This window comes from Camelina sativa, chromosome 18, assembly GCF_000633955.1.
Source record: "Camelina sativa cultivar DH55 chromosome 18, Cs, whole genome shotgun sequence".
Taxonomy (NCBI): Eukaryota; Viridiplantae; Streptophyta; class Magnoliopsida; order Brassicales; family Brassicaceae; genus Camelina; species Camelina sativa.
The window spans coordinates 12,820,069-12,843,592 of record NC_025702.1 but is presented as its reverse complement, the minus strand read 5'-3'; the positions used below and the strand labels follow the sequence as shown (position 1 = coordinate 12,843,592).

General features: G+C 36.8%; 3 protein-coding genes across 6 annotated transcripts; all 3 read right to left on the bottom strand.

Moving 5' to 3' along the window:
- LOC104761365 (importin subunit beta-1) lies at positions 3,745–7,940 on the bottom strand. The gene is made up of 3 exons (XM_010484444.1): positions 7,793–7,940; positions 4,814–7,239; positions 3,745–4,727 (listed from the first exon to the last, which is right to left on the bottom strand). Exons 2-3 carry the CDS (start codon positions 7,225–7,227, stop codon positions 4,529–4,531), a joined length of 2,613 nt encoding a protein of 870 aa, XP_010482746.1. The 5' UTR covers positions 7,228–7,239; positions 7,793–7,940; the 3' UTR covers positions 3,745–4,528.
- LOC104761364 (acyl-CoA-binding domain-containing protein 1) lies at positions 9,277–11,501 on the bottom strand. Its single transcript, XM_010484442.2, has 6 exons — positions 10,794–11,501; positions 10,359–10,461; positions 10,149–10,240; positions 9,828–9,919; positions 9,644–9,741; positions 9,277–9,559 (listed from the first exon to the last, which is right to left on the bottom strand). The coding sequence occupies exons 1-6, from the start codon at positions 11,252–11,254 to the stop codon at positions 9,380–9,382; spliced, it is 1,026 nt and encodes a 341-aa protein (XP_010482744.1). The 5' UTR covers positions 11,255–11,501; the 3' UTR covers positions 9,277–9,379.
- Positions 11,689–21,718, bottom strand: LOC104761363 (glutamate synthase 1 [NADH], chloroplastic-like). 4 transcript variants are annotated; one of them, XM_010484437.2, is made up of 21 exons: positions 21,021–21,718; positions 20,801–20,920; positions 20,499–20,612; positions 20,211–20,363; positions 20,020–20,120; positions 19,830–19,926; positions 19,259–19,368; positions 19,043–19,146; positions 18,754–18,933; positions 18,313–18,656; positions 18,148–18,218; positions 17,591–18,060; positions 16,621–17,490; positions 16,379–16,533; positions 16,005–16,166; positions 14,094–15,914; positions 13,515–13,783; positions 13,131–13,436; positions 12,763–13,030; positions 12,396–12,653; positions 11,689–12,307 (listed from the first exon to the last, which is right to left on the bottom strand). In XM_010484437.2, the coding sequence occupies exons 1-21, from the start codon at positions 21,441–21,443 to the stop codon at positions 12,050–12,052; spliced, it is 6,654 nt and encodes a 2,217-aa protein (XP_010482739.1). In that variant the 5' UTR covers positions 21,444–21,718; the 3' UTR covers positions 11,689–12,049. The 4 variants fall into 4 exon arrangements, with proteins under 4 accessions (XP_010482739.1, XP_010482741.1, XP_010482743.1 ...); XM_010484439.1 differs by lacking the exons at positions 20,211–20,363; positions 20,499–20,612; positions 20,801–20,920; positions 21,021–21,718 and adding an exon at positions 19,640–19,768 and having other exon boundaries at positions 19,852–19,926; XM_010484441.2 differs by lacking the exons at positions 19,830–19,926; positions 20,020–20,120; positions 20,211–20,363; ... (1 more) ...; positions 20,801–20,920; positions 21,021–21,718 and adding an exon at positions 19,622–19,688.

Sequence of the window (23,524 nt, the reverse complement as noted above, 5' to 3'; positions counted from 1 at the left end):
AAAACATGTAAAGCCCTTATCAAACTAACCTTTTTAAAATAAGAATATCACGTGAATATCAATAATTTGTTTTTATCTCATTTTTTTATAAAGAAGTTTAAATCAGTGGTGAGGCTAACATCAAAATGGTGATGATAGTAGCATGAAAAAAAAAAAGAGAGAATAATGAGATGAATAAGAAGATATTGGGTTAACGCAATGAACCCACAAACCCTAGAAAAAGTTGATAAAAAAAGTCAACTCAACTGTTGATCGTGTTACATCTCCCAGAAAGGAACACTTAAAGCTTACGGTTTACCTCTCTAATTATGCTTGTGGACAAAAAACGTATAGCTAATTACCGTACACTTTTTCGCATGACATTGTTCAAATTTCAAAATATATACTATAATTTTTATATCTTATGATTATGTTAATTAGACGGTCTTAGATATTACATCACAACATCAACATATTTATATGATCATCTTAACATTTTATGAATACCGAGATATCTTCTTATAACTTATATATGGAGCTAACCATTTGAATTACAAATCTATTTTGCTAGGCATACCTGAAATATGGAGATGGCTTAAAAGTTTAAACACATTGGAAATTTCTTTAAATATTTGCTAACACAAAAAATTTCAACCTTCTAGGGTGCAAGATTTAAATTATTTGGCCAACTACAGTATCAATTAATGCCGTTTGAAATTTTATACACACTAGATATGATCTTGTAACCAAGAATTAAGGGAGGCCAAAAAATTACTAATTGTGTTGAAGTTGAATCCAAGCCAAGCCATCCGATCGATAAGGTTATTCATGTGGTTCAAATTCATAATTGAAAAAATAGTTTTGTTTAATGCAAGAAAAGTGACCTAATTCATTAACTTAAGTGGAAGTTCCTGTCTTGACCATCCATATATACTACTAGGACCAAATTTTATTGGTTCATCTTAGCTTCCAACTAAGTTTACCACTCGTCTTAACATTTCAGTTATAGGTATTACTTTCACGTATTATGATACTAGTATTGTTTTACTTTGATCTTATATATATATATATATATATATATATATATATCGGTCAAAGTTATTTACATGTAGGTTTTATTTTACTTAGAAATTTTCAAATCATTCCCTCTTATTATTATTTTCTTCTAAAATTGTTTTCCTTATACCATATTCAAATCGGTTGTTGCTGCTAATCAAACCGGGTTCTTTAAACACTCTCTATGATAGTTCGTATTTCTAATTAGTGCTGTTTTAGTCAAAACCAATATTTTGTCAAATAAAAAGTTTCATTTGGTTACATGATTAAATTTTTATCTACATGATTTAACTTTTAAGCCCATTGTTTTCACTACTTTTTCCCACACAGCTGTAATGTATTCGATGAGTGCACCACGTGTGATCATAAGTCTACTTATCGACGCAAAGTTTTATTGGAAATTGAATTCTGCTAAGATAATTGGGTCCATTATCGAAAAGCAAGATGGAATCATACCAAACTCGTACGTAATTATTGTTAGTTTTAATGCTGTTAATGCATCAAAACGAAAGTGAAGTTTTGTATCAAGGGTACATGCTTTTCAGACAAAGACCCTACAAATACCCAAACTTGAAAACACTATGAATTTATTTAGCAAAAAAAAAAGAAAACACTATGAATGGTTTAATAATTTGTAAAACCTTTTCGTGACTGATATTTTTGGGTTTTCTATTGAATACACTGATACATTTAAATACTTGAACATGGATGATAAGCATAATACAGATGCATATGTAGACTAAATTAGTAAAAAAAAGTTACTTGCTTAAACCAACATGGTAAACACAACTTGTCACAAGTGGATTTAGGTAAATAATTAGGAAGTCAACAAAAGATGGTTAGGGCAGATTTAAAAAGCCGTGGTACCAAACACTAAATAATTTGACAGAAATAAAGAGAAATAGTGGAACTAATCCTTCCATTGCGGCCTTCAACAACTTTATAAGAAGTCAACTAAGATTGAGACAGACATAGCGAGTGGCCTGCAAATGCATCAGAGAAGGAAGTGCACCTTTTTAAGTGACCCATTACAGTGAGAGACCACTATCCCCCAAAATCTTATTTTATACTAATAAACATCGTTTCTCATAATATTTATGACCTCAATGATAAATCCCATAATTCTACTACATCTCAGATAATCCAAGAGCATTTACCCTAAAAATAAACTCACAATTATAGAACATATGGTCTTTCATTCCTAACAAAATTTTATAGACACCATCATATTCAAAATTTGGATCGATTCATGAAGAAGTTTTATAATCTACATTTACCACTCTCTTATTATTTTGATTTAGTTATCCTTATCTTAAATAAATCATCCCTTCTTAAACTATTATAGACTACACACATACAACAAAACTAGTAAATTGCGTAAACAAAATCGTTGGGAGTTTGGGACTATTATAGTCTTTACCTAACAGGCTAATTAACACATGTACAAATACACAATAACCCTTCCGTCCGAAGCCACACATATTATGTATAAAGGTAGTTTAAGAATATGCATGAATTAACAAAGAAATGGGAATAAAGGGAAAACATGAGTAGGAAAACAAAATCAATGTGTCGGCAATTATATGTTGCGTTTAAAAAGAGTGATTAATAACTAAACTAATGAACCACTAAATGTGTTTTATTGGGAAATAATGTATGTTTGTTGTCCAATGTCGTCGACTACTCTGAAAAGACGACGAAAATGTACGTCTAAAGTTTAAATATAAAACTAATAATTTCACAGTTTTCACTAGTTTTCTTTAATATTTCCTTCGTGTTAATATACACACTCCACCTCATAATTAAGAGTAGTTATAATTCTATAAACAGAACCTTAACATAAAAATTGGAGCTCATTTTTCCCACAAAATGTTCATGGATTTATTGATAGTATTGTTTCTTTTGGTAAAGCATTTTCGGGAGATATGGACCGTCAAAGATCTTTCACATATTTTGGCAGTTTCCAGCTGACGACTCCCATAAGTCATATCGTGTATCTTTCGGTGGTATGGAGTTTAAAGTCTCAACATAAAGTATTCACGCCGTAAATGATACTATATGAATATGAAAAAAATCGTCGCGGACGACAGAAATGTATCTTTCTCATTTTCTTTTTTCTTGTGTGCACTGCTGGACAGTCTTTTTGACAATAGAAAAGACCTTTTTCTAATTACCACCGATCTTTTTTTTTCAAGTGAGTGGCGTGACCTATTTCTCTTGGATGTTTAGCTATTATCTATCTTTTTCTTTGTTTTTGTTTTTGTATATGGAAGATAGAATAGAGATCTTGATGAGTATGTCATCGCAATGAAGTAAAAATATACTCTAAAGATTTAGAAGAAGATTTGTGTAATGACTTTGACATTATAATAAGAGTTCAAGACTTCAGAAACAACTTTAAACAATATCGAATCTAACATACAAAACATAAAATCTAAACTATAACTTGAATGGTTTAGTTTGTTTCGAACACTGATTTATATGTTGCGTTTGGCCTTTGTTTAGAACGACTAAACATAAAAGGATCATTTGAAACGTAAAATCTTAATACAAACAATCAAAATTGAGGTATCATAAACTTTTCAAAGCAGCGTGATTTCTTCTTCTTAACTTGACTCTTTGGAAGCAGAGTAAGGCAGGACATTTTTCTCCTATTAGCATGTGACCTTTCCCATATAGTTCGAGCCAATCAAATGATGGAATCTAAAAGATTGAAAACAGTTCATTGTATTCAAATATATGTGGACCTCTTCTTGAAGACCCTAAGACATGACACCATATAATATAACGTTCCTGTATGTGACAATGTATATATAAACAAAAACAGTGTGTATGCAAAACCCCTAAACTGCATATAGCAAGGGAAGATATAGACATGTGAAACTTTTTTCATATAAAAATAAAATGTAAATAATGCTTTAATCAAACATACAAACCCCCAAAAAACAAAATGGATGCAAAGACTGCAACTAACCAAATAATAAAGAAAAGAAGAAAAAAAAATCAAGGGATTGTCCTCTAATAATGCCCCCACTTGATAAAAACATGAGACCTTCCCTCCTCAAGGGGTTGAAGAACGAACATATGAGAGAAAAAGAAAAACAATTTTGCTGAATGTATTATGATGTTCGATGAAACCTTTTTTTGGTAATACTTTGTCCCCAAAACCACCAGAAAACGACCACAACTCCTCCTGTTCTTTCTACTCCCAGGGCTTTCCTTACCGGTTAAGTTTCACCCGCGACTCCTCCAGTTTCATTATTTACCCAAAACTCATCATTCCCCCATCCTCGACTCAATGATTCCCTGACTGACCCCCCAGTAATGCTGATGATGCAAATGAAACTGATGATGTTGATGATGCTGATGTGACTCGGCTGTTGCAGCTCTACCCCTCCCCGACCGACTCAACCCACCCAGAGATGCATGCAGACTTTACTAAAAAAGCAAAAGAAATTTCTTTTTTTCTTTCTTATAAGGCAAAGAAGAGCCTTCAAACAGAAATGGCACGGGTAATGGCATGCTTCGCCCATTCAGCTGCTTCTTTAATTGTGTGGTCGTCAGAAGACAAACATTCGTTTAAGAACTCTTTACTTGACACTGACTGTTGTATCAAACCACCCACATGACTCCCTAGTGTATCCGCTAAATCTCCTAAGACCCCAATCGCTGTCTTCATCACCACCTCGTCCCTGTCACACAACATTTATCACAAAATTAAAAAACTGTTACCAGCTTAGCACTAATATATAATTCAGTTGGGTTGAAAAAAACTTACATGTCTTTCTCCATGTATATACTGTCCAAAAATTGGAGGATATGGGGTGCAAAAGGAATCAGGAGCTGGGTTTTGGGAGAATTCTTGAAACCTTGAAATATTCCTGAATAAGCCTCAAGGATCCCGTTTCTCAATGAGTTTGTGTACTCCGTCATTTCATCATCAGCTCCAGATGAGTGAGCAGATAATTCTGCGGCGCTCTGAAGCATCGGCATTGAATACCTCAGGTACTTCTCAAAATCCTCACCGATGGCAAGTGCTATGTCACCAAAACAGGAAAATATCGGTGGTTTCACAGATCGGTGCAACTGGTTGCTCGACAAATCTTTCAGAAGCTGCGTCATAATCCCGTCGCAATAAGGTAAAACCTTGTCCTCCAATGCTCTGCAGATATCTCCAACAACACCCACAGTAACAGCACACACTTGGTATTCTTCAAAGTTTTGAAGACCCATTTCTAGGTACTTGTAAAACTCAGGCATGTATTTGGCGAAATCAGGACCTGCTGCATAAGCAAGAGCGCCAATGGCAAGCATGGCTTCCTCATGTGCAGTTGCACTTCTACAGCCAAACACCCTCAGGAAAAGTCCCATCATTTGGTCTGCAGACTGCATGAACATATACTTGGTTGGTTCAGATCCCAATTTCTGTATGATGACCTGCAAGCATCCACATAGAAGTCCCTGCAGCTCGTTTTGCTTCTCCCTCTCGTCCATTGAAAGTTTTTCCCCTTCCAAAGTATTGTGAAGCTCCAACATTATCACAGGTACTAATTGCAGAACCATGGTCGACGTTTCATCAGTCGAACACCTGACAACTTCATTCAACGCCTCATAAGCTGCAGTCCGCAAGCGTGATTCAGTTGCATCCTCTCTGTGTGCAACAGAAAGAAGTGACTGAATAATTTCCTGGAAGTAGGGTGTTAATGGAGAATTGGGGCCGATATCCTCATAGCCTTGAGCAAGGAAGTATAGAGCCCCACAAGCCTTCTCGGCAACATTGGGCGCATCCTTCATGGTCTGGATCAGTACTGTGATAATCTGCTGGCAGTTTGCCTGGGTAATTATTGGTGTCTCGATTGTTGAACCATGAAGGAACTCAAATATCCGACCAAGGGTCCATGCAGTTGTGTCTTTCACATGGTTGCTTGGGTCATTTGTTAGAGCATTGAGCATAAATGTTAACGCTGCGTTAACAATCGCCATCAACCTATCTGCCGAAGGGCCTTCCAAAATGGAACCGAAAGCATAGGTTGCAGCTTCCCGCTCTCTCCAGTCAGGCTTTGATATTTTCTCTTCAATAAACGGCATGACATGTGGTACAATGTCATCACCAACTGCCTTAGCAACCAAACCGAGGCATGTCCCACCTGCCATTGCAATATTCCAAGCCCCTTCATCCAAATCTTGATCTTCTTCTTGCTTAAGAAGAGTTTCCAGCAGTAGAGGCACAAGCCCAGGGAGAGCCTGCTTAGTAAAATAAAAGCATGGAACATCAGAATCCCCAGCGAACTCACCACCATATTCTTCTAAGATGTCAATCTCTTCGTCACAAATGGAACTCCAGAATTCAATTGCCTGTAGAGCAACAGACTCGTCATCTTCTCTTACAGCCTTAGCTGTGATGTTGAATATATCTTGAATATAATGCGCCAACTTTTCATAGTATGTGGAAGCAATAGATACCAAACACTCAAAAGCCGCCTGCCTAATTTTCACCTCAGGGGACAGGGTTGCTTCACACACAACTCTCATGATATAATCACGCTCCATGTCATTGTTGAAATTTGCTTGAGCGAATCCCAGAGCCATGTATAAAGCACGGGTTGCAGCAAGTCTAACATCATTATTACCTTCAGCAGCATTCATACCCTGAACAACAGCCGTGAGTATCTTATTTACATGCTCCTGTTCGACAACGTCAGGTGACACTTCCTCACAAAGGTATCCAAGAGTCTCCAAAGTGGCTTGCTTGACATGAGCTGGTAACTGGTGAATATTGGAGAGAAGAGATACTATGAGCTCAGGCCACTGCTTCTGCGGCAACTCAATACCTGCAACCTTGGCGATGACCTGAGATGCAGTTGAGCGAACATCGGGTACAGGGGACGAAAGTGTCTTCAACAAGAAAGCTCTGATCTGGGACTTTGTTGACATGTCTAGAGCCAACCATCTCTGAACAAGCTCATACTTCCTGTGTTGTTCCTTAGCATCAAGAGCATTTTTTAGGACTAAACCGGCTAATTTCCTGCTATCAACAGGCTTCTCATCATTCGCAAGCTCTCCAGCAAGAGACAACAAGAAACCCGCAAGGTTTTGCTCTTGAAACTGTTTGAGACTTTCTTCAGCGTGCTTACGTACAGTTCCATCAATCGACTGAGCATTAATGAGCAACTGGGTAACCTCCATTGACATATATGTTTTTATCTGCAAACCAACACAACGGAATTAGCTAAAACTGAAAATAACTTCCTTCTCATCATACATAATTCCCAAAAACAACAAGAGACTCGCTACAATCTCGAATCAAAAAACCCAAAACTGCCTAAATCACTATCGCCGACGCCTAAACTAAACAAACAAAAACGTCATGGATCAATCAAACTACAAAGAAGAGCTATGCCCAGAGTTAAAAGACTACAAAACTCGATTGAAACAGCAAAAACAACAGATCCGAGCACGAAATCGAATATGCAAAGAAATCAACTGAGTTTTACTAACAAAGACCAAATCAACTTGAGAACAAAATAAATCAATAAAAATCTAGAAGCTGCTTAATCCCAGATACGAACGAGTTCAAAATCCTAACAAAAACACAATGAACAAATCGAAACGAAACGAACTTAAAAAAAAAAAAATTTAACGACTAAATGAAATCGAGATCGAATCAAAAAACGCGAATTGGGAAGTAATGAATCCGAAGATGGGATCTTTTAGGAGAAAGTTGAATAGATGAAGTGAAGGAAGAAGGATTTTTTACCTAAAATCTCGGCGGCGGTGATCGGATAAAGCGGCAAATCGAAGACTGTGAGGACAAACCCTAGAAGCCCAGAGACGGAAGAGAGAGAAAAAGAGAGAGAGAGAAAGGAAGGAAGAGAAGGAAAAAAAAACAGTTCCAGCGAAAAAGGTAAGAGAGAGAGAGAAGAAAAGAATAATAAGATGTGAAGATGTATTATTATTATATTAAACATTTTTGAAAAACAATTATTTATTATGTAAATCTTCTTTTTTCTTTTCATAATTATATTAATCTTTTAATTTTTGTAAAATTATGGGAGGTATTGGTTTAGGTTTAATGATTTTATGTTCTTGCTGATTGTTAGAATCATAGAAAATTAAAAGTTAAAAATGAAAGATTCTAAGAGATTGTTTAAGAAGTTTTTTAAAATCTTGATAATTTGTTTTTTCTAATCTTGTAAAATCATTCTATTTGATGAAAGAGTTTTCATGACTTTTGTTATGAAAGAAATGATATAAAATCCTAAACCAATAACATAAAATTTGAATTCATTAACAATCCAAGATTCTTTTGTTTTACTTGAATAACATAAAAATTTTAATGATTTTATAAAACTCTTAGTCTAATAACACTAGATTTATCAAGATTTTAGATAACTTTTTATAAATCCACAACACAACATATTTTACCTAACTTTTAAAGTCATTAAAATTCTTTCTAAATCCTAAACCAATACCTCCCCTTAATTTCCCCTTATAAATATTTTAAAAAAATCTCAATCTAAGATTTAGGGTTTGTTAGGTGTATCATATTAAATATATATATATTAAATATTTTTTTCTAAACTATCAAATATAAAAAAAGTGTATAAATCTCTTTTTTTGATAATTATGTAAATTTTCTAAATTTGAAAATTAGTTTCCAATCGTATATTTAGGGATTGTTCAGTGTATCCTAATTTTAAAATAAATAATAAAACATATAGGAAACTACCAATATATAAAATAAAAAATAAAAGAAACTAATATATTTTTTTTGGTAAGTAGGCAAAAGAATTTTGTAATATCTGGAGAGATAATGTCGTACATCGCGTGTTGGGTGGTCCTAATCTGAACCCCCACCTTCAAATATTCTCATCTTTTCGATTTCCTGACATCAACGGTCCAGATTGTTTTTTGGTTGTTTCTTTCTGCCCTTTTTCGGCTTCCAAAGGTACAAAAATAATACATTTATTCATATAAGAAAAATACTAAATTTGAGAAGTAATCAACAAAAAATAATTTTCCAGATATGAAAATTCATAATGATTAAGATAGCTGGGAAAAAAAATATCAGAGAAGGGCCACGAACCCATCATTTTAAACTTTTTAGCATTGCTGTCATACAAAACAGCTTTCTTTATTATTGGGCTATGATGATGATCTCTTCTCCTCTGTGTGTTATAACTTATAATATAGTAACCAATTAAAAACTTAGTTACTTGTGTTTAATGTGTGTTGTTGTACTTGTTTTGTCAAAACATTGATTCAGGAGGAAGCAAAGATTCATAAGAAAAGGTAAAAGATACAAACAAAGCATCTAGTTTTTGAGACATTGATTTGACACATTTTAATTGGAATTATCTCTCTTCTCTCGCATCCAAGGCCACTCTGATTCACAGAGATCAAGAGGCGAGTTTCCTTCGTCATCTTTAATGGTTGTATCAGCTTTCTGCTTCACTAAGAACTCGGCGATTTCTTCTCTTTCGCAGACAACAGCGTAGTGTAGAGATGTTTGGCCTTCATTGTCCTACAAAAACGTTTTGTCAACTTTAAAACACATCACACAGAACTGTATTTTTGAAAGAAAGAAATGGTTTAGGGGTTTATTTACTTTAGCATTTACATCAGCATTCTGATCAATTAAAGCCTTAGCAACGTTCAGATGGCCACGGTCTATAGCCCAATGCAGCGGTGTTCGACCTTCACTATCTGACATAATTCAAGGATGGAGTTACCGTAAAACTTCCAAAGCAAATCTAAACATTTGTGAAAATGATATAAATAGAGAGACTAACCTCTTGCATTTACAGGTATGCCATTTTCTAAGCACTTCAATAGATTCTCGACTTCTCCTTCTCTAGCAAAGCCGTGTATGGCGTCAATCTTCCTGGAACATAAAAGACAATAGAGTAAAAGACGCAAGAATGACTAGAGCTTCGACTATGATTAAAACTAACACATGATTCTTTGAACTACCTAAGGTGAGTATTATGATATATACAGTCCTCCTCTGATCTAGTCTCTAATCATATAGAGAGCTCGGGAGAAAATGCTCTTTACGGAAATAAAAGTTCAAAGATATCAGAAATTTGTAACTAATCACTTAGAAACCTTACAACTCATTTTCGGATTCCTCTTCGTACACCAATGAGCTAAACACCGGTCCCATTGGTCCTGCAGCAGCATCACCACTCCGATTTCTTTTTTTCTAACATTCCACAACAAAGCAGAACAAGCCAGGAAATCAAGATAGATATTCAAGAAATGAAACAGATCATTCACAAACAGTCTGAAGAAATGTAACAAAAGGGTAAAGACAAACTAACCGAGCCACCTTCTACCCAAGCGGGATACAATTGAGTAACAAGATCGATATACTTCTCCATTGCTTCTTCAGGAGGCATAGCACCCAATTTCTTCCATGCTTGCCTAAAAAAAACAGGTCTCAGTCATTCAAAAAACACTTCTATGACCAAATCTGCAGCCTAACCCATAAATTACCACTCAGTGACAGATACATACACAATAAAGAATCATCAATACATCACAAGTAAAACATGATAAAGAAATCAAAGTCAAGACACAAAAATCAGATAACCAATCAATACAACAACAAAAGCAATCCTTTTAGACACTTAGGCAATGCAAGATACGAACTTGTTGACATCAAGATAGATAATGAAACATCAGTACATCACAAGAGAACATGATCAAGCAATCAAGTTCACAGTCGTAAATCAGAGTGTGAGAGTGAGACAAACCACTTGGCACGAGCAGTCATTTTGAGAGCAGATGGTTGAGGAGCAGTACAAGGTCCTTCAGTAGCAATCTTATAGAATCCATAAAGCTGAAGCTGCAACTCATTAGATACTTTCTGAGAAAGCCTGTCAGATGCAGCAGCAGCGACAAAAGCCGTAGCAGCACTAAATGCCTCATCAAGTTCTGTACTTTGAACACCTTCCCAATCGTCATCATCTTCGTCGTCTTCATCATCACCTCTCAAGCTACCTTGCTCCGCCACAAGAGACTCTGTCTCGCCGCTAATCCCGGTTAAAGATTCGACCTTGCGCAAGCTCTCATACTCCGATTCAGTCGTGTGGTCGCGAGTGAGTGAGAGATTCTCGCCTTTAAACGCGACGAGGATAGAGATTAGTTTAGCGAGAAGGTAAGCGAAGATCAAACCTATGATTACAGACTGTGCAAGCTGATACCAATCATCCATTTCTCCCCAAATCGGAAAAATTCTAATAAAGATGAAAACTTCAACGAGATTCAGACACACCCAACTCGAAATCTGAGTAGAGAAGCCCTACAAATCAAAGAAGAGTCACTGCAAACGCATCTCTATAAACAAAAAGGAGCCACCTTTTTCTCTGGTTTTCACCGCTTCACTCCTCAATTTGTTTTTTTTTTTATTTTTAATTACACTTTTTTTTGGTTCTCTCTTTCTGGGATTGTCTTTTGTCGAAGATGAGATACAACTGAAGATTTATAGACCATTAACTTATAAAGTTTTCACTTTTTGTATTTACGTATCTTGATAGTTTTCTAAACCTCAGCTGTGTTAAATTAAGCTTGCTAGTGTTTAGTTGCATACTTTTTTTTACAGTATCCACACCATAATATGTAACACGAAATGAAAATAAAGAGAGCAAAAGCAAGAAAAAGGAACTATGCATTACCATTCCTTAAAATTCAAACTCAGAAACAGCCGTAGAGAATAAAACCAAAAGGCCTTCAGTTCAAAAAGCTTTACCAAAACAAAGCTACTGAAAAAAAATCCTACTAAGAAAATAATGTACTTAGAAATCATTATTACTTTTATGGACGATAATAAACAAAAACAACCTAAGCTTTTCCTTCTCTTCTAAACCATCAAATTCGGTTTGTTTGCTTCCTCTGCAACTCTTTCTCCCTTCATCATCATCTCTGCCATAAGTCGTCTTTATGAGAGCAAAAAAATCCGTGGTCTCTCCTCTCGACTTTTGCTTCAGATGAGTAAGGCTTCTTTACCTCCTCAGCTACTGATATTGTGCTTCATTTGGTTAAGTCCTTGCCGTAGCTTGGCGTCTTCGTCATCATCGTTTTTGCTGAGGAATTTGTCGACCTGAGATGCAGCTTGACGTCCTTCTGAGATGGCCCAAACAACCAGAGACTGGCCTCTACGACAATCTCCTGCTGCAAATACACCTTCCACGGTTGTTGAGAACCGGCCATACTCTGCCTTAAAGTTCGACCTGTTGTCGCATTCGACTCCTAGCTTCTCTGCCAATGTCTGTAAGAACAAAAAATAAAGCAACCCATTGGTTTACAATCATTATCACAATGTAGAAGAAGAAGGTCAAACAATGAGAAACACTTACCGGCTCAGGTCCAAGGAATCCCATGGCCAAGAAAACGAGGTCCGCTTCAATTATTTCCTCGGAACCTTCGATCTCCTTGAATTGGAACCTCCCGGTTTCATCCTTCTCCCAACTCACTCTCACAATTTCAAGCCCTTTCACGTTTCCATTGTCATCTCCAATGAACCGTTTGGTTAAGACCTCATAAGTTCTAGGATCTTTTCCGAATTTGGTGGCAGCTTCTTGATGTCCGTAGTCAATACGGAATACACGAGGCCACTGTAGTCATAAACAATACAAGGAAGCTCATTACATACTTGCTCACAAGTTTTCTAACCTTTGAAAACGTTGCTAAAATGATTCAGAGTGTAGAAGATCTGAAACAAACCTGTGGCCAAGGATTTCCAGGAGCTCTCGTAGCAGGTGGCTGAGGAAGAAGCTCTAGGTTTACAATGTTGCTGCATCCATGGCGGATAGATGTTCCAATACAATCTGTGCCAGTATCACCCCCACCAATTACAACAACCTTTTTTCCCTTTACAGAAATGTAATTGCCATCCTCAAGATTACTGTCAAGCAAGCTTTTGGTGTTTGCATGAAGAAACTCCATGGCAAAGTGAACACCAGATAGATCACGACCAGGCACTGGAAGATCTCTGCAAAATTGATACCCAACAAATGTCTCAGTTAGATTATAATCTGTTTATATTTCTGGTCATACAAATAGGAATTTCAAATCTCTAAAAAGAAAAGTACCTTGGTTTAGTGGAACCAACAGCAAGAACAATTGCATCATTCTCTTCCTTAAGCATATCAAGTGAGTAAGACGGGTCTTTTCCAATATTTGCATTGACCACAAAGTTAATACCTTCTTTGGTCATAAGATCAACTCGCCGTTGAACTATGTCAATTTTGTCCGTCTTCATGTTTGGGACTCCATACATCATAAGCCCACCAATTCTGTCTGAGCGCTCATACACTGTTACTAAGTGGCCCATTTTGTTCAGCTGGTCAGCAGCAGCCAATCCAGCCGGTCCACTTCCGATAATAGCTACTTTTTTCCTGTAAATCAATATGCAGAAGTATGTAAATCTATACTCATATAAGTGTTTGGTAAGATAATACACTCAAGAAGTATACCCTGTTCTCTTGAGAGGAGGTCTTGGTATCATCCATCCTTCCTCAAAAGCTTTATCTATAATAGAACATTCAATGCTTTTGATGGAAACAGGATTCTCGATTATTCCAAGAACGCAAGAACCTTCACATGGTGCAGGGCAAACCCGCCCAGTAAATTCCGGGAAGTTGTTTGTCTCAAGTAGACGATTCAAGGCTTCTTGCCATCTGTTCTGATAAACAAGTTCATTGAATTCAGGAATCTTGTTACCAAGAGGGCATCCAGAGGTCTCCTGTAAATTTATCAAAAACAAAAAATGTTGAGCATCCATTCATGAAATGCCAAATTGCATTTTCCTTTTAAAAAAAAGTTTGCGTTTACATATAATTTGAATACCAAATTACCATGATAAGGAAATTTAGTTACTAGATGTCTTAGCCCAAATCAGGTAAAAAAAAAAGCAAATACAATAAGCTTTTTTAAAAAGAAACCATGCGCATAAATTACTAAAATATAACCTTACCAAAAAAAAAAAAAACTAAAATATAAGCTGCAAGAAGACAACTTAGAAAGGAAAAAAAGAGAGGCTAACAGATATTTACCTGGTGGCAGAATGGAGTTCCACAATCCATGCATCGTGCAGACTGAGTTGTAAGGAGCGGTCCAGGTTTTGATTCTTCCATGACTTCGTTCCAGTCATTAAGACGAACATTGGGATCTCTGTACTTAACTCCTTCACGCTCATAAGCAATGAAACCACGGTGTTTAACAGCATCATCTACCTTAGAAGGTTTCTTCGGAGCTTCAGCTGCCACTCCATTTCCTGACATCTCCTCTTTAGAAGAAGCAGCTGCCATGTTCTTCAGCTCAACAAAGGCGTCTTTCTCCTCAAGTTCTTTTTCTTCAATCTCATCAGCTTCCTCAGAAGCACGCTCTATTGCTTGCTTGGATACCTCTTCATGTTTCATGGCTGACAAAACACGTTTGTAATCTCTTGGGAAAACCTTGATAAACTTTGGTAGCAAATTCTCAAAGTCTGCAAGAACGTCTTGAGCAAGTTGGCTGTTGGTGTGTCGTTGATGTTGCTGGATCATCATTTTGAGTGTCATTTTGTCCTCCTCATCTTCCACTTTATCCAGATCAACTAGTTCAGGATTGCATCTGGTGTGAAACTTTCCGTCCACATCAAGGACATAAGCAATACCACCACTCATACCCGCAGCAAAGTTTCTACCAGTTTTTCCAAGCACCACAACAGTACCACCAGTCATGTATTCACAGCCATGATCACCAACACCTTCGACAACAGCTTTAGCACCAGAATTACGAACAGAGAACCTTTCAGCAGCCATCCCATTGAAATATGCTTCACCACTAGTGGCCCCGTAAAGTGCTACATTACCAATAACAATATTTTCCTTTGGATCAAAGCTGCTTCCTTTTGGAGGGTAGACAACAACTTTACCTCCGGAGAGACCTTTTCCAACATAGTCGTTGCTATCGCCCTCAAGTTCTAACATGATTCCTGGACACAAGAAAGCTCCAAGACTCTGACCAGCACTTCCTGTGAACTTAATATGAATCGTATCCTTTGGAAGCCCCGCCAAGTGGTAACGTTTGGTTACCTCATGGCTCAACATTGTCCCAACAGCGCGGTTAACGTTGCAGATAGGAGTCTCAATGTACACCGGAAGAGCTTTCTCCAGAGCAGATTTTGACAAAGCAATCAGCTCTTGATCCAGAGCCATGTCTAAGCCGTGATCTTGTTTCTGGACACAGTACTGAGCAGCCCCAGGACGAATCTCAGCAGCAGGTCTGAGCAAAAGAGAGAGATCAATGTTCTCCAACTTATCATTGTTCTTGACAACTTCCCTGTCAAGTTCAAGCATATCTGCACGACCAATCATCTCAGTGACAGTTCTGAAACCAAGTCCAGCCATGATCTCCCTAACTTCCTCAGCAAGCATAAAGAAGAAGTTAATAACATGTTCAGGCTCCCCAGCAAATTTTTCACGGAGAACTGGATCTTGAGTAGCAATTCCCACAGGGCATGTGTTCTTGTGGCACTTTCTCATCATGATACACCCAAGTGTAATAAGGGGTGCAGTACTGAAACCGAACTCTTCAGCACCAAGAAGCGCTGCAATTGCAACGTCTCTGCCAGTTTTCAACTGACCATCAGTCTGAAGAACAGTACGGCCGCGAAGGTCATTAGCAACAAGAGTTTGGTGTGTCTCAGCTAGACCAAGTTCCCACGGAAGACCAGCGTTTTTAATACCGGTCCAGCGAGATGCACCAGTACCTCCATCATGACCTGCTATCAGAACATGGTCAGCATGGCCTTTCACCACACCGCTAGCAATAACTCCTACACCAGCTTCAGATACAAGTTTAACACTAATACGGGCCCCAGGATTGGCATTCTACACGAGATAGGAGAAACAAATGTTACACTAAATGGAAGGATGACGATTAGAAATGGCTAAACAAGATTTAAAAAGACATATGGGTACCTTAAGATCGTGAATTAGCTGGGCAAGATCCTCGATAGAGTAGATGTCATGATGAGGAGGTGGACTGATTAGCCCTACACCAGCGGTGGAGTTTCTGGTGATAGCAATGTCTCCTATAACCTTGTGGCCTGGTAGCTCCCCACCTTCACCAGGTTTGGCACCCTATATGGCATTAGAGACACTAGTTAGAAACATAGACCAATATTAGGATAACATTCAAAAAACTTTTGACGAGGCACCTATAAATACTTTGTGAAAAAAGCATTATCTGCTATGAGCAAAAAAATCATAGGGACCGTAGACTGTAGAAACCCAAAGCCGTGAAAAAGGTATAAGAATGAGAAAACTTTATGCAAAGCCAAATTTTAAATCACCTGAGCCATCTTTATTTGCAGCTCATCAGCATTTGTAAGATAGTAGCTTGAAACTCCAAATCTCCCACTAGCAATTTGTTTGATGGAGCTTCTTTTAGGGTTCCTTGAACCATCTGCAAGGGGCTCCATACGGGATGGCAGTTCCCCTCCCTCACCTTAACCAGAACATAAAATAACGTCTTAGTATTCTTTGTCAAAAAGAACAGAAAAAATACAAAAACCATTCAGAAAACAAAATTTACCTGTATTTGATTTTCCTCCAAGCTTGTTCATGGCCATGGCTAGAGTTGTATGCGCCTCCAATGATATTGATCCATAACTCATAGCGCCAGTACAAAACCGCTTAACAATTTCACTTGCAGGCTCAACTTCATCTAGTGGAATTGTTACATCTAGATCTTTGAACTTCATGAGTCCGCGCAAATTACTCTGCTTATTCAATTCGTTGATGCGTTTCGAATATTCTTTGTAGGCAGCTACACTGTTGGTCCGTGCAGCTTCTTGCAATTTTGCAATCGCAAGTGGATCGTTGAGATGAATCTCTCCGTTCTTCCTCCAATGATAGTTTCCTGGATTGAGAAGTGCCGAGGCTTCTGCACTTCCAGGTGCATAGCCACGGGCTGGAAAAGCCATCTCATGCAATTGAAGACCATCTCGTGCAAGCATCTCAAACGTCGCTCCTTCCACTCTGCTTGGTGTGCCCGCAAAACATTTCTGAATAACTTCAGATGAAAGTCCAAGAGCTTCAAATATCTGAGCACCCTTGTATGAGGCCAGAGTTGAAATTCCCATTTTGGCAAGAACTTTCATCATTCCATAGTTACTTGCCTTGTAATACTTCTTGACCAGCTCTTCTTTAGAATGGAATTCTCCGTTAGATTTTGGTGGTATCTTGCCGTCAACTTGTAATCTGTAAACGGCCTCTACCGCCAAATATGGGCAAATAGCATCTGCCCCGAATCCGACAAGAGTGCAGAAATGATGAACTTCACGTGGTTCAGCAGACTCCACTACCAAACCAACTTGAGTGCGCGCAAGTGTCTTAACCAGATGATGATGAACAGCACCAACAGCCAAAAGAGAGCTCACAGCGACACGCGTTGCAGAGAAAGCTATAAAATGTGAAAACATTTTTTTTTTAAAAAGTAAGAACATGGTAAAAGTGGTCAAAGTTAAAATACGCTTACAGATCTAAGGATGCCAAATAATTACCTCGATCAGACAAAACCAGTAATGTGTAGCCCTCCTTGATCGCTTCATTAGCTTCATCACAAATTCGGTCCAAGGTCTCCTCTAACCCTCTTGTACCTCGTTCTTTAGGATAAGTTGTATCAAGAACTTTAGTCCGCCAGCCTCTGTAATTCATTTTCTTGATTGCTTCCATCTCATCGATTTTCAAAAGAGGGCCTTTTAGGGAGAGACGGTGACATTGTTCTTCAGTTGTTTCAGTAAGATCACCTTCTGGACCTATCATGCACTCCATCGAAGTAACAATCTTCTCACGAATAGGATCGATGGGAGGATTTGTCACTTGAGCGAACATTTGCTTGAAATACTCAAAGCATAGTTTCTCTCGGTTTGACATAACAGCTAAAGGGGTATCATTTCCCATAGAACCAAGTGCTTCAGAGCCATCTTTAGCCATCGGAAGCAGAAGCATTTCTAACGCCTCAACTGTATAACTGCATGTATAGGTCATAAGGAAGCGTGAGGCCAATTTCAAAGAAAAACAGAGCAATACACATTAACAAGTATGAAAACAAACATACCCAAAGGCCTTAAGTGGAGACAATAAACCATGAATTCCCATGCTCTCCATTGAGTCATCATCATTTGAGGCCTAAGTTTCAAAGCAAAAAGTCAACTAACCATTGTAAAGATGACTGAGAGTACACTCGATTAGAGGAAATGGGATTCTTTAGCGACAGGCTTACCGTTGCAACACCAGAAATTGAAGGAGCAATCCGTTCAGCCTCTGGAACTGAGGCAATGATGTCTTTAAGTTCAATCTTTTGCCTTTGAAGCCACTCACCATAGGGTCTTGCCATTGAATACTGCTGCTTCAAGGCATCGTCATCAACAACAATATGCTTCTCGAAATCAACAAGAAGCATCATACCCGGGTTAAGTCTTCCTTTCCTCATCACATCTTCAGGTGGTACATCAACTACCCCGACTTCACTAGCCATGATAACCCTTCCACTGTGGGTTATGTAGAACCTACCAGGACGAAGTCCATTACGGTCCAATGTGGCACCCAAGTAGCGACCATCAGTAACTGCAAGACATCCAATGGAGAGTTACATCAAAATTTCAAGACCACATATAAAGAAATGGGTTGGGAAGTTTGTGCATAACTCAGGAATAAAACTTACATGATATGAGAGCAGGTCCATCCCATGGCTCCATTAGCGCAGATAAGTATTCATAAAACGATTTCCTGCTTGGATCTATGTTTTTGTCATTCTGCCATGCTTCAGGGATCATCATCATAACAGCTTCAGGAAGACTTCTGCCAGCTCGGACAAGCAGCTCAAGAACACCATCAAAAGCACCTAGCAAGGTTAATACATAAACGTGTCACAGGTCCATAATATCTAAGCAAACCTCTGTTCCATATTTAGTTGAACATCGTACAGGCATACAATTGACATTAAAAGTTACCTGAGTCAGAAGAGCTAACATCCACAATAGGCAGAAGCTTCTTCAACTCCTTCTTTGATAATCCAAGTTCCTTGCACTTCAGAAGACCCTCACGTGCCCTCATCCTGTGAGGAATATAAACTCAGAAATCATTAGAGGATGCACTAATTAAAAATGAACCAAACAGGTTACTTAAATTACATGAAAGCTTAATGTATTATATTTCTGACAACATACCAGTTCACGTTTCCCCTGAGAGTATTGATTTCCCCATTGTGTCCCAAAACGCGCATAGGCTGAGCACGATCCCAGCTGGGAAATGTATTGGTAGAGAACCGAGAGTGAACCTAAACCATCAATAACATTTAACCGAGTATAGTCAATCATTAAGTTATTAAATATATGAAAATGTGTATGTATGCAACTGAAAACTTTACCACGTGGTCTTAGACAATACTTCAACAGCATTATAGTTGGGAGCAAGTTTCTAATGTTGCTGAATTGTGCTAACTACCTTTACCAACAAAATCTTAGATTGTGATTACTCAACCCTAAGATAACTAATGATACATATCAAGGCAAACGAGTTTCTGGACTCACTTGACGTTACCAACTCACCAGCATCCAAATTTAAAATACTTATCAAGAGGGTTTGGAGGAACTTAAGAGATCATTCAAACTTCAATGCCTCTCAGAAGTCATTCCCCTCAACCTCGCATCTCCTCGGTTACCCCGTTGGTTCACATGCTGTTTGGTGGAGCATGGAGTCAGCATAAAAAAAGAGATTGTGAATAGAAAAATTATTTACCAGGGCCATGTAGCTCGTAAACCTTTCACTCCCAAGATCCGCGTAGTAATAATCCTTCAGTTGATCAGGCTTTAGTTGTCCTTTGTAAACAACAGTCCTAAATCACCACAATAAAAACAATCCATTAGATTAAAAAATCTCATTCCTTTAAGAAAAAAAAAATACAATTCTTCATCAAATAGCTAAATACCTAGAAGATAAAGAACAAATGTAAAAGTCCTTCATTGCACCGTGTTCAAGGTTCAACGCAGCTCGAATAGCAACCATAGATACTCTTCGAAGAATATACATCTGTCCCATATAAGAGTATCATTAACATCATCTCCCAGAGTAATAAATATTAGATGTCAATGTATAAAATGTAAATGCAAAAAAAATTACCTGTTGCTCAAAGTCAGCTTTAGAATTAGTAGTTGGAGTCAGGAAAACTTGCTCAATAATTGGTTCAGTCTGCAAAGCTGACTTTCCCAACCCGGAATTATCAGTAGGCACTGATCTCCATCCAAGTACTGAATGACCAAGTGATTCAGCAACCTACACGAAAAAAAAAAAAAAAACTCTTCTCCATCAAAATCCATGTAAATTTCACAAATCATTCACAACAAAGAAAAAATATTAAGAAAACAATCTTAGTGAAATTTATTCAGAAAAAAAAAGGGTCAAACGAACCTTAGTGAAAACATTTCTGCTTTCTTCTCTCCGGCTTTCAGAGGTTGGCAAGAAGAACATACCAACAGCATACTCTCCAGCAGGAGGAAGCACAAAGCCTAGCTCTGTCGCAGCCTGATAGACAAAAAAACACATCAATTCACTTTTAATTACCAAACAGAACCAATAATAACTACTCTGAAAACATTACCACAAAAAAATAAAATAAGATTTACAACGGTTCAGATCTTGTCAGATCTTTTTCATATTTTACCAACCGATTCAAAATCTGTTTGCATGGAGAATAAAAATAAAAAACAAACCTCAGCATAGAAATCGTGAGGCAGACCAACAAGAATCCCAGCGCCGTCACCAGTGTTGCTCTCACAACCACAAGCACCTCTGTGAGTCATCCGTATCAACATCTCCAACGAATCAGTCACCTGAAATTTTCAAAATCAAAAACCATGTCACTGATCACATCACACACACACATGAGCGATTAAATTATACATGTATGATGAAGAGGAGAACGAGTAGTACCGTTTTGCGGCTGGTCTCGCCGGACAACTCTGCTACAAAACCGACACCACAAGAGTCTTTATCATAAGAAGGATCATAAAGACCGAGAGGCTTCTCCGGAACACCGGAAAATGACGACTTAACCACCGTTCGAAGCTTTGCAGACCGTCCAGGACCATCCGATCTCCAGAACTGAAGCGTCTCGGATCCGGATCTCCTCACACGAGTCCCTAGGAAAGGACTCTCAGGAGTCGTCGTCGTCGTCTTCGTCGCCAACGATTTCTTCACAGAGCATCGCGCTGTCGTACACGTCCTTCTACGGCCGACACCTGGCGCGACGGCCAATTGAGATGCAGGGACGGTGGAGTTTTTCAGAGATCGGAGTGATAACAATTGTTGGTTGGTTCGGAGGTGAAGAACGGAGCTAGACGAAGCTGCCGCCATTTTTTTTTTTCTCTCAAGGAATCAACAGTGAATGATCAGGTTAACAGATTTGGTTTTTTTTTTTTTTTTGTCTATTCAGAAAGAAAAAAGTGAGACAAAGGAATCACGATCTTTTCTGATCTGTATAAACAAAAAAAAACAAAAAAAAAAAAGAACGTGGCGGACTGAAGAAAAAAGAGCGCGGCGGACCGGGCAAAAAAAGAGGCGGCGGGGCGTGTGGCGGCTGCGAGAGTAAAAGAGTTTATACGTTTTACATCAGATGCTAGACGTTTACTTATATAGAGAGGAGAGAGATAGGCTTTGGGAGAGAGAGAAAATCTTGTTGTTCGCTTTTTTAGATAGAGAAATTTATATTTTCATTTTCTCATTTTTTTAACCTTATTATTTATTATTTTATCCACCACGCTATTTTAATTAATATTGTAAATTTGAGTATTAGTGGTTTGGTGTTAACTCTTACCCCATGAAAATATGAGAGCTAAAAAAAATTATTTGTTGTCAGCTCTACGGTGTTCAAAATAAATTCTAATTCTAATTTTTTCATTTATTTTCTTAAAATATTTATAAAATCAAATATACAATATCTTCTTTTAATATTAGAATATAATATTATCTCTATTCACATTACTAAATGTGTAGCATGAAATTTTGATAAAATTTTTATATATATAAACAACAAAAACAATTTCAAATGGAAATAAAAAAAAAAGCTTGTGGAAGACTAAAGCGGTGAATAAATGCATAATATATGTAGATGATAGGTATGTGAGTTATTTTTTCTTTTGACTGTATGTTATTATATCTATAGAGGAGAGAGCTTTATTAGAGATAAATAACTTCACTTTTTATAATTTCAAAAAAAATAAGAAAAAATTATTTCACTTTATTGGAATTAATTTGTTTTACCAGTTTGTATCATTATTATGATTTTTATTTACTCATTCACTTTTTTATTGTTATTAGAGTTTCCATGTAATCACGAATAAAGTATAAATAAAAAATGAAGTAAAAAATGTCCGACTAATTCATTTTATTGGTTGTCACTAAATTTCTTCAAGTTATTAAATATTTAGCCTAAAAAACTTTGGTCTTGGAATCATCATATGTTGAATACACATGTAAAATCTTATAAAAGAATCAATCGTTTCATAGACAGAAAAAAAATCCAAATACATTGAACTAAAAAATAACAATTAAAAAGGAATATAATCCTTAATAGCTAGTATATGTATAATTTAGGATTTTCTCTTGATAATACAATAATTAATAGATTGAAATAGTAAAATATCTAAAATTGAAAAGGTAAAATATCTAAATTGTTGAAACTAATAGGCATGATCGATCTTTATTTTTTATATACTTAGTACCCGTCGTAAGCTACACAAGCAACTGTTTAGATTTTTTTTGGAAAAAACAAATTATTTTCTTAAATATTGGCTGTTAAGTGTGTGTTTTGTACATTATATATGTTTCATCAATTTAATTCAAACATTTATCTAGTTTGTGTGTTTTTCATGTATTTTAACTTTTTTTAACATGTGTTCTCTAATTAGTGTATTTTCATGTAAACAAAAGAACATAAAAATGTTAGTTTGTCTGAAATTATAAAAAAAACATGTATTTAACTTTTAAATTAATGTTCTATTTTGTCAAAAAAGAAGAAGTAATGTTATAGTTTAACCATCTTTAAAGCAAATACAACTAAATATATATTTTAGTAATTTTTATAATTTCTTTCTATTAACTCTTTACCGTTTATTTCCTTAGTTAACTCTTTACATTATTAATAATTAATTATATATAAATGTAGTATTTTCTAAAAATATTTAAATATTATAGAATTTCCTTAAAATAATTTTTAAAATTTTCCAAAATCATTACAAATTTATTTGAGTTAATTTGATTTTGATCATGTCGAAAGAAAGCGATAGATGGTATGTGGCGACCGGAAATATATGCAAGTTTTATTTTATTTTCTATAAGGAATCAAGGCATATATATTTAGTATTTACAAATGAGAGAGAGATTGGTTTTGGTGTATGATAATAAAAAAAAAAAAAAAAAAAAAAAAAAAAAAAAAT